Source organism: Ostrea edulis, chromosome 9 (assembly GCF_947568905.1).
Source record: "Ostrea edulis chromosome 9, xbOstEdul1.1, whole genome shotgun sequence".
Lineage (NCBI taxonomy): Eukaryota > Metazoa > Mollusca > Bivalvia > Ostreida > Ostreidae > Ostrea > Ostrea edulis.
Window position 1 is genome coordinate 63,685,340 of NC_079172.1, and position 14,616 is coordinate 63,699,955.

Genomic DNA, 14,616 nt, shown 5'->3' on the forward strand with positions numbered 1-14,616 from the left:
GTCCAGGGGTCCGTGTTTGCCCAACTATTTTGTATTGCTTATAGGAGTTATGAGATTAATCACTGTTTGTTATCTTCCTTTTCATTAATAGATAGCTACATGTAAGGGACCAAAATGTGAATTATCAATTCACATTGTTCATGATGTTGAGAAAAGTACCCAACGAAGACCATATTGTTTACTTCCTGTTTTTCCTCTTACCAAACTTGCATCTTAATCAAGGAATCTCATTGGATAATTTAATTTTAGCTTATTGCGTTAGCCCCTGTCCCAAACCTATGTATTGAATGGCGACTGACGTCAAGGGTACAAAATCAATAATACTTGACTTGTGAAGATGTACTCATATTAAGATTTGAAGAAGTAAGGTGGTTTAGAAACTCGGCGAAATTCAAGTACACCGTGTTCAGGAAACTTTGGTTTAAAAATTAAAAATATCATAGTGATGCATATATATCTGATGAAGAAGTGGTAATGAGATCAAACGGAGTTTAGCAAGAGTCCAAAACGCGATTATACCTGTATTAACATGGGGTTTTTTAAGTTGTGAAGAACTGTCTTTGAAGATTTTTATTCTGATCATTCATTAAGAGTAATTACAGTCACTAGAATTTAAGTCATTGATTTTCTCAAACAACTTACGACAGGCTTAGGAGGGGGGGGGGGGGGCTTACATAAGAACAGTGAAAAGTAATGAGTGACGTTGTGCAGGGAATTGTTATTTCTTGTAAAAGGTAAATGTGTTCTCAAAAATTAGTCTAAAAACTGTCTTATTTGTCACTTGCTAGCATCGGTTTAAAAGTTGATCATACGCATAACATGTTCTTGCATATCGAATCTTTGAAAGACATAAACACCATATGCAGGTGATAATGGAATCTTGACACATGGAGAAGCTGAAGTCATCCCATTTGTCATAAAATTGTGTTATTAGTTTACCGTTAACTTTCTAACAAAATACTACTACCTTCCCATAACAGCGTGTCACTTCGCCAGATCAGGCATGCAAAATTCAATCACTGATTCGCTGTATATCAGAAAATAATTGAGTTTGGATGACCACACTATATGCCATTTTTTCAATGCAATTGGTCACTGAAAACAAAAGTAAAGTCCGTTTCATTGAAATCTATGAGAAGTTTCGCCCAAAAATTTGCAAGTTCGATTACGCAAAGTAACACACTGCTACTGGACCGATAGTAATGACTTTGTAAAACATGCAGCGATCAATTTGTATCATTATCTACATGTATGTGTATCTTAGTAATGTAATTGATATGTCTCTCTTTTTTTAATACTACTCAGCGTACTTAATCAATGGCCATTAACTGAATGTATATCAGTATACTCTTTTATTATCAATAAAATGTTATCCAATTACTGGGTACATATGCAGCAATGTGGGCATTATCATATTATTTGATTCGCGAGAAAGTGTAAGAGTTATTTGCTCTTTAAATTTGGTTTATTCCGTTGAATTACTATAGGATTATGCAAATTTTCAAACATTTGCATATGGCACAGGTGAAAGAAGTATAAATTAAAACAACCTTGTAGGGTAGTGGTGGGGGATGGTGGGGGACCTCTTAAATTACGGAATAAACAGTATATTAAAGATGTACGAATCAAATAACATGATTATGCCGCAATGTGTATCCTTGTACCCTGTCCTTTTATTAACTGTCGTGAAATGGAAGAATTCAAAATTGAGATAACAGAATTAAAGGGCATGGACACATTAGAACTGAAAATTTTCAAATTTTATTTTCCCATTCTTAACAATGCTTAACTAATGGTCAGCAAAAATTTAAATATCAGTAGTTGAGTTACAAATGAGATACAGTACTCACAATTCTTTGTTGTGAAAACAAGGTTCGTGCCATATTTTGTTTACATATAGATTTCTTATTTGAAGATATCATGTTTAAAACAAAATGAGATGATGTGCCAAATACTAGAAACTGTTTAACTGTGCTCAGAATTAACTTGTAACTTGAAGGAAAAAAATATGCTTTAAACGAAACTATTACCAATATATTTAACCTATGTAAACAAATACTTGACACGAGCCTTCATTACATAACAAAGAATTGTGAGCTCTGTATCTCTCTTGTAACTCGACAACTGACCATCAAATCAAAGAGCACTTACAAGTGCGAAATATACAAGTTACAAGACGACGAGATGTGAAACCTCCAATCAATGGACAGATAAACAGGAGAATAGTCTGGGACACGTCATCCTGATCACGTGCTCTTGTCGTAACCAACAGCAACACACGCCTTGTACACAGAGCGGTCCTGAATGGCGTCCAACATGTACTTGGCTACGTCTCGCCTTGAAATCTGCGTTAGACTGTTGTCCAGGAATTGCCGGCCATTTTCTGCTCTGACGGATTGTCCTGCAAATAAAAGGCGAAGATACAAACAGTGATCAATCTCATAACTCCTACAAGCAATACAAAATATAGAGAGTTGTGTAAACACGGACCCCTGGATATACATGTACCAGAGCCTAGGAGGAGTAAACATCCTCTGTCAACCGGTTACACCCGATTTTATCCCAATATCTTGATCAGGTAAACGGAGTTATGCGTAGTCAGAATCAGTGTGCCAAGAACGGCCTAAATGTTGGAAAGGTATAAAAGTGTATGATACTGGAAAAGTGTGTTGCCTCGCTCTCTTAATTCAATGGTTTCACTAGCTATGTGCTCAAAATATGTTGCCTCGCTCTCTGAATATTTATTGAATCACCGTCTAGCTTGTTGGGTAGGCTTAACTACATATGTGCAACGGAAAACGTGCTAATTTGCGTAAGCTGTTGTACAAATTAACATGTTTTCCATGATTGTAATTAATCACCTAGAATACCCAACAAACAAACGATTCCCTATACTGAAATTGAAATATACATGGCATTGATTTCTATACTCCCCACTCCCTGACCTTTCAAATTGCATGAACTGAGAAATGCACATGCATTTGTAAGTTGTGAGGAAATTAATACATTGGAGCTACAAAAGGTATCACAAAAAAACCAAATATATCGCGATAAATTAAGCTATAACTGTACAATATGATGCCTCGCGACAAGGAGTAACACAGGAATTTCGAGATCCTAATCTTCTTTACACGATCTGATTTTAATTAGATTGGTGGGCGGCTACGTAATTACAGGTAAAAATAACCCAACAGGGAATTCCGCAAAACGCCACGTTCCATGCGTAACACCCCCCCCCCCCCTTTAACTGAATATAATAATCAAATTCGATATGTGTAGCAATTGGCAAGAGAACACGTGACATACATGTATGATCCCTGGTCCCTGAAGGTCTAGTTTTGGGAATCATAACTTTTTCAATTTTCACCAGTTATCTCTTGGGGATTTTTTTTTACTGGTCGACCTTATCGCAAACGAAGACTTTGATAGACGTGGATATACTTTTTTGTGCATGAAGGGAAACTGAGTCGACAAACACATTTTCGCTACCCAGTGATTTCTGAAGTGCTACTCAACACAGAAGGGGGGGGGGGGGGTGTCCCGCGTACTAAGAGACACCCTGGCTAGCGAGACAAATGTCGTCCGATTACTTGTACAGCCACTGACCTGAGCTGGGTTGGTCAGAGAGTCCTGGTGGCCTGACCACTGTATAATCAATATCTCGGCCCTCCTTATCCAAATACTCCTCCATTTCTCCCAAATTGTTTAGTAAATTACCAATAAACAGCGGTCTTAATATCCATTTTATGAGGAACGGTTCGTTCTCTGTCACTGCAAAGTATAAAAAAAAAAAAAAAAAAAAAAATCCGTTAGCGTTTAAACTCATACCATAGTTATTTGTCACGTCATATCTCATATAAATAAAAAATGATCAGACCTGCACTACCCCAGGCAGACATGGCTATAAGACGCTTCACCCCCGATCTTCTCATGGCTCCCACAATACTCCTCATAGAATCCGTGTAGAGGGTGCACTTAGTCCATCCAAAAAGAGAAGCCGTTCCCCCTAAACAGGACACCACGGCGTCAGAATCCTTCAGATGGGGAACTAAATCATCCTCATTAAAGATGTCCACTTTGCAGACCTGAAAAAACGTGTTTCGGATACGCACATCTTTTTTTTCGGCAATGAGAGAGAGAGAGAGAGAGAGAGAGTACATTGGGTAGAGAGGGGAAGGGAGAACAGAGGGGTAGAAAACAGGGATGATCATGCACGCCCCTGTAGATCCACCCCTCGTATCAGTATATCGAGAATAATGACACTAATCACTTATAGATACTTATGAATTAACTCCGAAACGCTTGCTTCAGAGTTACTGCTCGCACCTGTAATGTTGTGTTACATGTGAGGTGAGGTCCGTAAGCTATAACAAAATCTTGCTTGATTAGTTAATATCGTAAAATTAATTGAAAACCTATATGTACATTCGTTTTCGATAAACTACCATGAATTAGCAAAAATGAGGGTAAAGTGGCGGATACGCTTTGGCGGATCTAAACCAGTTTTCTTTCTCTGTTTTTTTTTTTTAATGACAACTTAATATAATACAATATGAAGTAAATCCGTTGTTTATCTATATTTGATTTTGATCTTACAGAAGAAGTTTTGATAATTATTGATTGAATAAAATATGTTGGTTCGTTTCTTCAGTCCGTGATTTTAGTCTTGAATCAGCTTTATGGAAATTTCCAGAACGAAGCGAGGCAATGTCATACAACCAATCGCTCATTTTCGGGCCTTTCCAGCAAGCCGAGAAGTTGCGATTGGTTTACAACATGATAAGTATAAAACGGTGTAGGTGTTCAGTGTTAGTTATAATTATAATAGTTTTGACTAAGCCCATATTTATCATTTTATGAAGATTTATAATTATATTTCTTATATAAATAAATCTCATTCAACGAAGGACACCCCCATCCCGAGACCAACGATCTGACACATGGATAAACACAAAAAAAAAAGTATTTATTTTGATTGAACATGTTTTGTGATGGCACAGATCTTGACAGTAAGTAATCAGTCGAAAACTATTCAATGTCAGATTCTGCAACTTTTGTCGTGATCGATTCACCCGATTTAAACAATGGTGTACTATCATTGCCTTGTATTAGACTGTAGTAATGATTCAAGAAAAAAACATAATACGCAGAAATATCCACAAATGATAGATTTTAATGAAAATGTGGTGGACTTTTTCCCACTGCTGTCAGCCAGGACATTCCCAAAGCTGAGAAGAGCTTGCGTCAAAATATATAGCTTCGCGAGCTAAATTCAGAAGTTCATTTTCCTGTATCCAGACGTTTTTACACACCTTCCATTTAAAAATACTTTTAATTGTGGAAAGCACATTTTTTGTTTTGAATAAACAAAAAATGCCCAAGATCGACACGCTTTTCCGGACTTCTTTACAAGAGAGTTCCGCTAACTCGGTATTTATGATCTTGCGTATTCATATGGAGCGCCAAATTAACATAAACTCAAATAATTGAAGATATCTTTCATTATTTGAAGATATCATCAATTCAATTTTTGCTCTCTTTAATTGAATTAATGCGCGCATTAAATCAATTATTGCGCTCATCAAATGAATTGATGCGCGCTTCAATTCAATTATTGCTCTCATCAATTGAATTAATGCGCGCATCAATTGAATTAATGAGAGCATTAATTGATTTAATGCGCGCATTAATTCAACTATTGCTCTCTTCAATTCAATTGATGCGCGCATTAATTCAATTAATGAGAGCAATAATAGATTTGATGCGCGCATTAATTCAATTATTGCTCTCTTCAATTCATTTGATGAGAGCATCAATTTAGTAGAAATATTGCTCGCAATAATTAATTTAGAGCTCGGTTTAAATAATTTGATGATCTGTTTAATTCAATTGAAGATATCTTTAAATCATTTACAATGCTTTTGTATAAGGAATTAATGCGCGCATTAATTATTTTAAAGAGAGCAACAATTCAATTAAAGATATCATTAATTCAATTGCGGATATGTTGAATTGAAGATATCTTTAATTATATAGTTGCTCTCTTTAAAAGAATTATTGCTCTCTTCAAATGAATTAAAGATATCATTAATTCAATTGAAGAGAGCAATAATTGAATTAATGCACGCATTAAATCAATTATTGCTCTCATCAAATGAATTAATGCGCGCATGAATTCAATTATTGCTCTCATTAATTGATTTAATGCGCGCATTATATCAATTATTGCTCTCTTCAATTGAATTGTAGAGCGCATCAATTCAATTGTTGATATCATTAATTCATTTGAAGAGATCATTAATTCAATTGAAGCGCGCATCAATTCAGTTGAAGAATTATGCTATCATCAATTCAATTAATGCGCGCAATAATTCAGAATTGAAGATATCATTAATTATTTGAAGAGATCTTTAATTAAATGTTGCGCGCATCAAATAAATTGATGATATCTTCAAATAATTGAAGATATCTTCAATTGTTTGAGTTTATGTTAATTTGGCGCTCCATATATTCAGGCCACGGTATACAACATAGCAGTCTTTTTCTGTTTGTCAATCCAGTGACGGATTCACAGGGCGGTTTCGGGGGGTCGGAACCCACCCATCCCCCTTTCGTCAGAAAAATTTGCTCAAAAGGGGTGAAAAACACAAATTCTGAGCGTGAACCCCCACCCCCACCCACCCTTTAAAAACCAAAAGTAGGGGGGGGGGGGCTTTCAAAAATTCCTGAATCCGCCCCTGCATTTATGTTTTCGATTATTGCGTTTGACAACAAGACACGACGTTTATTCATAATTCTGCCCTTACATTGTCACACTAGACAATCACTACTATTAAAAACACATTCGCAATACTGAATTTTGAAATTATGAACGACCGTTCATTTTATCTTTGGTCGACTATCCGCATGACGGATTACAATTGCATTCATCAAATCATTATCTAAATTTCAATACGGAAAGAGATCATTAAAAATTTTTTTATGTTACATAAGGAACGTTTGATTTGGAGCTCCAAGTGACTTCCTAATAATCAAGTTTTATTTACTGTATATGATATCAATAAATATAACATAACTAATGCACGCAATTGTTCATTTTTCTAAAATTCATTTGAATTACGGTAAAGAAATATCGTTCATTCAATTCATGTGCGCAACAATTCAAGTATCCTTCCTCTATGCAGTATTATTTAATTGTGATTTCCCACGCTTGCGTGGGATTTCATCTAGTATATTATATCATTACATAGATTGTAGCGGTGTCGGTCAGCAAGCAGTCCATAATCCTTTATCTGATAAGCTCCCGTTCTGTCGCTTAATGTCAACACCAGGTCAAGTACCCCACAGTGACCCCCAGGTGGACACAGATCTGTGGGATATCTTACTTTAGGTGTGTAAACTTATCAGTGCAACATACTCATTAAAGGGACTGGTTCACAATTTTTGATTAAAATATTTTTCATTTTTTATGGTAAACATTAAAAATATAACTCATTTAATGTTGACAGCCAAAATTTTGACCTTCTGAATAAGAACGAAAGTAATATATTAGCCTTAAATCTGTGTTATGTAAACAAAGACTCAGTCTTTATATGTAAACAAACAAATAAGTGAAATATTGATTTTGTAATATAATGCATCTTAATTTTGCATAGTCACAAATTTTAACTTTTAGATGACACATTTTACCCCAAAAATAATTGAAATGTGAAAGATATAATAAACTTATATCGATATCCATTTCTTTTGAAAATTTCGTAAACAATAGCATACCACAATCTTTGTTTACAAAACAAATAATAAACTCTCTATAATGAGCTTCTGTGATAATGTATAACCTTAATATTTTCATGTGAAATATTTCAAACACATTAGACAGTGGATTTTGATCATTAAAAATGAAAAACAAAATTTTGGGGAAAATCGTGAATCAGTCCCTTTAAGGGCAATGTAATTTGTCTTTGTATAAAAGTCGTAACCAAAAATTTAAGTGTGTGTATTCGAGGGGGGTGGGGGGGGGGGGTAGTATGGCAAGAACACAGAGACTGCCGAAAGTTCTCCGGGTTTTAGAATATACATGTACCTGTATGCATTATTATGTCTAAGATTTTTTGGTCAGCGATCTACTTACGGACTGGGTCATAGGACCTGGACAGACACTGTTACATTATTAGTATACATTACAAGAATAAAATAGCATCCATCCTCTCTCTCTCTCTCTCTCTCTCTCTCTCTCTCTCTCTCTCTCTCTCCTGAAGTTGGAAGTTTCGATGTTTTGCCTGCTCATATTGATCTACATGTACTTGGTTTCTATGTGATGTCACGGTCCCGCAGAAGGATATACGAGGTGCCAGTCGGAGATCAGTCGGACCCTGTATATAATACGTATTTAGAACTCTCGTGATAAACTACGCTGTAAAACGTCCCTGCAGTTCGTGCATGATAGAAAACAACAACAAACAAAACAGTTACTTCCTGTGTCTGTAAATAGGACAACTTCCTTCCGCCTGATCGTCACAAGTTTAGTTTAGTTTAGTAAATGTCCATTTGGATTTTGATAAGTAAACACATTGAACTTGAAGTTTAGATAATTGTGCAGAATAAAGCACTCCGTCACATACGCAATGAATGGAGAGAATGTACGTGTACGTTCTATAAAAAACATTGTTGCCATCACGCCTTATTACACAGGCTCTCGACCATGAATTAAAAAAAAAATGTGTCTTCCTGTAAACAAACTATTCATTATTCCAGTCTATATATTAGGTTCTACCGTGGCAGTCCGATATTAAGAATTCCTGATCCAATAAATCATATTATCACATTGCCTATTGCCTTATCATCAGAGTCTCCCAGACAGCTTTTGGACATTTAAATTTTACGTTCTGTCGTAGGTGCGTGGATTTTAACATATCAATACACATATAACCTTACACATATGTAAATAATCAACATACATCGAATATAAATATAAGGCTAAATGTTGTATTGAATACGTTAAGAACCAAGCACCTGGGCATTTTAACGCGTCTCACTGTAATTGGAATACATCCATTACTGAAAAATGTTACCTGTAGTTACCTGTAATTTGTCGTTTGTCACGGTCAGTTTGTCCGGATTTCTCACTAAAGCCACCACCTCGTATCCCCGGTCCAGTGCCTCCAACACTGTCTGTAATCCCGAGGGACCGGTAGCTCCTAGAACGGAAATCCTCATCGTCTGATTCCACTACGGGTCCTTAAACATCTTTATCTATTTTATTAAAAAGCTAGGATGAATCTATGGTGAAACGTTAGGGGCATTAAACCTTACATGCCGGCCAAGTATCAGCATGCCGGCCAGCCAAGTATCAGCATGCCAGCCAAGTATCAAACAGAAATTATCTATAGGAATAAATATTTACTGAACGACTTGCCCATTTTGGCCTATGTAGCTTTATCTTAATAAAGATTTATATAATCTCAATATTGCGGATCTACAGGTGCGCACTCACTTTTCCTTCGTTTGCGTTCACATATCGTTATATAGCGAGCACAGCGTACCATAAATTATTACAAAATAAGCAATGGAGGGTAATGTACTGATAGTATATCACTTTTGATATCACGAAATTTCTTCGTACCCATCTTGATCCTTTCAAAACAAAGTCTTTCGCAGGCTTTTCCCTTCGCATACATTGTCAAGAGTAACTATAATGAAGACGTGTAGATATGTAAGAGAAGTCGAGGTAGAAAAACTCTTTATCATGAAGAATTACTAAATACTTAATTTCAGCCCCCCCCCCCCCCCCGTAATTTATCAATATTTCTAATGTGTTACTGGAGAGAGTTTATTTTATCCTGTTAGAGCAGTGTCACTCACATTAGGGCTGTGGCGGATCTAATATTAAGGAAATGTTTTTTATTCTGGATTCCAAAAATACCAAACAATTTTTTTTTTTAAAAATCCACGATACTAATTATTTGTCCGAGATCAAGAAATTTTTGGCCATTTACCTTTTAGACGGTATTGTCCGCTATATGACGACGTGCATTGGCCAATGTCATAGACACCAGCTAATTCCATTTACATACAACAAAAGTGTACTGACATAGCTGTAGTTCTGTAGTTTCTCTGGATAAGATATTGATAGCTGTAGTTCCTCTGGATAAGATAGTGATAGCTGTGGATCTGTAGTTCTTCTGGATAAGATATTGATAGCTGTAGTTTCTCTGGATAAGATAGTGATAGCTGTGGATCTGTAGTTCCTCTGGATAAGATATTGATAGCTGTTAGTTCCTCTGGATAAGATAGTGATAGCTGTGGATCTGTAGTTCTTCTGGATAAGATATTGATAGCTGTTAGTTCCTCTGGATAAGATATTGATAGCTGTGGATCTGTAGTTCCTCTGGATAAGATATTGATAGCTGTTAGTTCCTCTGGATAAGATATTGATAGCTGTGGATCTGTAGTTCTTTTGGATAAGATATTGATAGCTGTAGTTCCTCTGGATAAGATATTGATAGCTGTGGATCTGTAGTTCCTCTGGATAAGATATTGATAGCTGTAGTTCCTCTGGATAAGATATTGATATCTGTAGTTCCTCTGGATAAGATATTGATATCTGTAGTTCCTCTGGATAAGATATTGATAGCTGTAGTTCCTCTGGATAAGATATTGATAGCTGTAGTTCCTCTGGATAAGATATTGATAGCTGTAGTTCCTCTGGATAAGACATTGATATCTGTAGTTCCTCTGATAAGATGTTGATAGCTGTAGTTCCTCTAGATAAGATATTGATAGCTGTAGTTCCTCTGGATAAGACATTGATAGCTGTAGTTCCTCTGGATAAGACATTGATAGCTGTGGATCTGTAGTTCCTCTGGATAAGATATTGATAGCTGTGGATCTGTAGTTCCTCTGGATAAGATATTGATAGCTGTAGTTCTTCTGGATAAGATATTGATAGCTGTAGTTCCTCTGGATAAGATATTGATATCTGTAGTTCCTCTGATAAGATTATCGAATATGAATCGCATGTTTTTGAATATGAATGAAAAGTTTAGAATATGAATAACAATTTATTGAATAAGAATGACATTTTTTTGAATATGAATAACACGTTTTAGAATAAGAATAACGTTTTTGAATATGAATGATAAAATTATCGAATATGAATAACAACTTTTCGAATATGAATGATATGCTTTAGAATATAAATTACAAGTTTTCAAATATGAATAACAAGATTAATATAATAGTGCAACGTTTTACACGCCATTGTGAACAATGTATCTCATTCACCAACTTTCAAGTCATAACGAAACACATGTAAAATAGATACTCTATTAGGTTTCATACCAAATGTTAAACCACTGGGGCAGGTATTATCCGCTCTGTTTTCTATTGCACATACAATAAACTGTGTATTAAAGAACAGAGCAGGTAAGATGCCCCTGTGGTTAGACCTTTCTTTACACACTAATTTTGACTGCGGATTACTCCGTTTACCTGATCGAGATATAGGGTTCACGGCGGGTGTGGCCGGTCGACAGGGGATGCTAACTACTAGTACTCCTAGGCACTTGATCCCACCTCTGGTGTGTCCAGGGGTTCGTGTTTGCCCACCCGCGTATTCCTTATAGTTATAGGAGTCGTGAGATATTAATAATGATGTCCCAGTGATTTGTAAATATTCTTTTCTCTGTAAAAGTGCATTATACTTATAATACTGTCCTGATAAAAAAAAAATGGCATTGTCAAATAATCATTACGTGAGAAAAATTAATCAACGAATGAGACATTTGGAAGGTTCCGTTCAAAGAAGACATGAACGGCATAATTTACGACGTCGCAGACACTCCGTGATAAGAGATGAACTCTGCCTGATAGCTAGATTAATATAATATCACATCGTAACATGGGGATTCTAAAAATCGCGTGTATCGGTGTGCTGTGTTCTGTTTTCACTGTAGAAGGTAGATTAGGAAATGAAGAATGGGAAAATCGTATGGAACAGAAGATGGAAGAAATGTTCCAAATGATAGAGAAACAGAGTATTGTCATAAAGGAGCACACTAGGACCATTGAAAGACAGGCGATAGAAATCAAGGATCTCAGACAAAAAGTCATGCTCCATGAAAAGAAACTCGATCTGGCAGCTGTTCACAATCAGGCTAAACAAGTCCACCAAAACAGTAGTGATGGAGGGGAACATTTCAGGAATAGAAATCTCCGCACGCACAACTCGGGTATTATTTGTGTTTCCAAACTTAATTATTTTGAAATCATACGTTGAGGATCAATACATTTCATCAAATCAATATAATCATTACATTTGTATCACATTTTGCTCACTTCAGGCTGATACAGTTAGTGCATTGACTGGGAGAGCTCACTTCGGGCTGACACAGTTAGTGTATTTATTGGGAGAGCTCACTTCGGGCTGACACAGTTAGTGTATTTATTGGGAGAGCTCACTTCGGGCTGACACAGTTAGTGTATTTATTGGGAGAGCTCACTTCGGACTGATACAGTTAGTGCATTGACTGGGAGAGCTCACTTCGGGCTGACACAGTTAGTGCATTGACTGGGAGAGCTCACTTCGGGCTGACACAGTTAGTGTATTTATTGGGAGAGCTCACTTCGGGCTGACACAGTGTATTTATTGGGAGAGCTCACTTCGGACTGATACAGTTAGTGCATTGACTGGGAGAGCTCACTTCGGACTGATACAGTTAGTGCATTGACTGGGAGAGCTCACTTCGGGCTGACACAGTTAGTGCATTGACTGGGAGAGCTCACTTCGGGCTGACACAGTTAGTGTATTTATTGGGAGAGCTCACTTCGGGCTGACACAGTTAGTGTATTTATTGGGAGAGCTCACTTCGGGTTGACGCAGTTAGTGCATTGACTGGGAGCTGAGAGAAGCAAGAGTCGTAGAGTTACTCAGTTTTCTTCTTTTATGAAATTAAGGAGGTACTCTACATCGTCATAATGGCTGACATCCTTTTAAAACATGGATGAAAATATAAATATCAGCAATATGTATCTATTCATTAAAAATATCGCCTAGCTAAGTAGGTTAGCACGTCGACTGCTGAACTGTAGATCGCAGTTTGGAGTCCTTCAGGAGTTTAAAAAAAATTCAGATTGTTTTGTACTGAAACTGCATTTTTGATTAAATAAAGTAAATTTGAAAGTTTTCAATTTCAAAATACTGTTGTACATATCCTCCACTTTTCATCCATCAAAATTATCTGGTGTAGTATACCTCCTTAACTGTAAAGGTGTTACAAATATTTACTCGAACGTAAGATTTAACCCCTTTTTTAAATTCAATAAACTTAATTATTTTCCGTTTCAGTTTTAAAACCACAACACACACGTAGACTTCTTATTTCACCAGAGCAGACCGATACAGAGGGTCGTGTTGCGTTTTACGCATACATTTCAAAAGACTTCGGTGGAGTGGGTATAGATCACGTTTTTCTTTACGACACTGTCGTGACGAATTACGGCAACGCCTACAGTCAGCATACAGGGGCTTTCACAGCGCCCACTACCGGCGTCTACGCATTTTCCTACACCGCGTATGCTTCCGGAGAACATGTCGCCGGAGAATCTGGTGACTATGGCGAGGTGACGGTCCAACTGGTTCATAATGGTGCGTACAAAGGTTCCATTCATGTCGACACTGAGACGAACTGGGAAGAAGAAATGTCTACAGGATTTGTCATTCTCGTGCTTCAGTCCGGAGATGTCGTCTTGACAATGTCTAAAGGTCAAGGTGAAGGTTCCTTCCACAGCAACCCTTCTGGAAGATGGTCGTTTTCTGGATTTCAGATCATTTAAAATAAATAGTTGATATATCTTTGCAATGAAAATTTCTGGTCTGCAAGTTTCAACAAATGCAATTTAAGCATGCCACGTTGCATCGTTTGACTCAATACATGTAGCTGTGATAAAACACAACAACAACAAAATTAAGAGCAAATATCATTTTTGTTTCCGCTAGCATCCAAAACTTCTCCATCGTCAATTTCCCATATTTATGTAGCAATATTCCATTATCACCTGCATATGATGTTCATATTTCTCAACTGATTCGATACGTAAGACCTTTTTCTGCTTATGGTCAGTTTTTAAATCGAGGCAGGCTAAGAACTGACAAACAAGTTGATGGTGCGGGATTTCAACTATCTCGTTTAAAGTCAGCACTTCGCAAATCCTATGGTCGTTATGACGATCTAGTTTGCCAATACAATCTATCACTGGGTCAAATGCTCTCTGACGTGTTTCATACCGATTGTTAGACGTTTCTTGGCACACTGATTTTGAATACGGATATATCCGTTTACCTGATAAAGATATAGGACTCATGGCGGGTGTAACCGGTCGACAGGGGATGCTCACTCCTCCCAGGCATCTGATCCCACCTCTGGTGTGTCCAGGGGTCCGTGTTTGCCCAGTTCTCTGATTTGTATTGCTTATATAGGAGTTATGAGATTGATCACTGTTGGTTATCTTCACCTTTATAGGAGCTATGAGATTGATCACTGTTCGTTATCTTCACCTTTATAGGAGCTATGAGATTGATCACTGTTCGTTATCTTCACCTTTATAGGAGTTATGAGA

General features: G+C 36.8%; 2 protein-coding genes across 2 annotated transcripts; one reads left to right on the forward strand and one right to left on the reverse strand.

The window, feature by feature from the left end:
• Positions 1 to 1,745: 1,745 nt before the first annotated feature.
• Positions 1,746 to 9,292, reverse strand: LOC125659777 (flavin reductase (NADPH)-like). Its single transcript, XM_048891560.2, has 4 exons — positions 9,082 to 9,292; positions 3,878 to 4,085; positions 3,607 to 3,771; positions 1,746 to 2,401 (listed from the first exon to the last, which is right to left on the reverse strand). Exons 1-4 carry the CDS (start codon positions 9,214 to 9,216, stop codon positions 2,247 to 2,249), a joined length of 663 nt encoding a protein of 220 aa, XP_048747517.2. The 5' UTR covers positions 9,217 to 9,292; the 3' UTR covers positions 1,746 to 2,246.
• A 2,551-nt stretch (positions 9,293 to 11,843) lies between these two features.
• LOC125659775 (uncharacterized) lies at positions 11,844 to 13,865 on the forward strand. Its single transcript, XM_048891557.2, has 2 exons — positions 11,844 to 12,230; positions 13,346 to 13,865. The coding sequence occupies exons 1-2, from the start codon at positions 11,900 to 11,902 to the stop codon at positions 13,831 to 13,833; spliced, it is 819 nt and encodes a 272-aa protein (XP_048747514.2). The 5' UTR covers positions 11,844 to 11,899; the 3' UTR covers positions 13,834 to 13,865.
• Positions 13,866 to 14,616: the final 751 nt, after the last annotated feature.

Excerpts from the sequence above, each read along its gene's own strand:
- LOC125659777 (XM_048891560.2), bottom strand. The coding sequence starts at position 9,216 with ATGAGGATTTCCGTTCTAGGAGCTACCGGTCCCTCGGGATTACAGACA. Across the intron at positions 4,086-9,081 it reads TGACAAACGACAAATTACAG|GTCTGCAAAGTGGACATCTT; the intron begins GTAACTACAGGT and ends ACGTTTTTTCAG. Across the intron at positions 2,402-3,606 it reads CTCTGACCAACCCAGCTCAG|GACAATCCGTCAGAGCAGAA; the intron begins GTCAGTGGCTGT and ends TTTTATTTGCAG.
- LOC125659775 (XM_048891557.2), top strand. The coding sequence starts at position 11,900 with ATGGGGATTCTAAAAATCGCGTGTATCGGTGTGCTGTGTTCTGTTTTC. Across the intron at positions 12,231-13,345 it reads TCTCCGCACGCACAACTCGG|TTTTAAAACCACAACACACA; the intron begins GTATTATTTGTG and ends TTTCCGTTTCAG.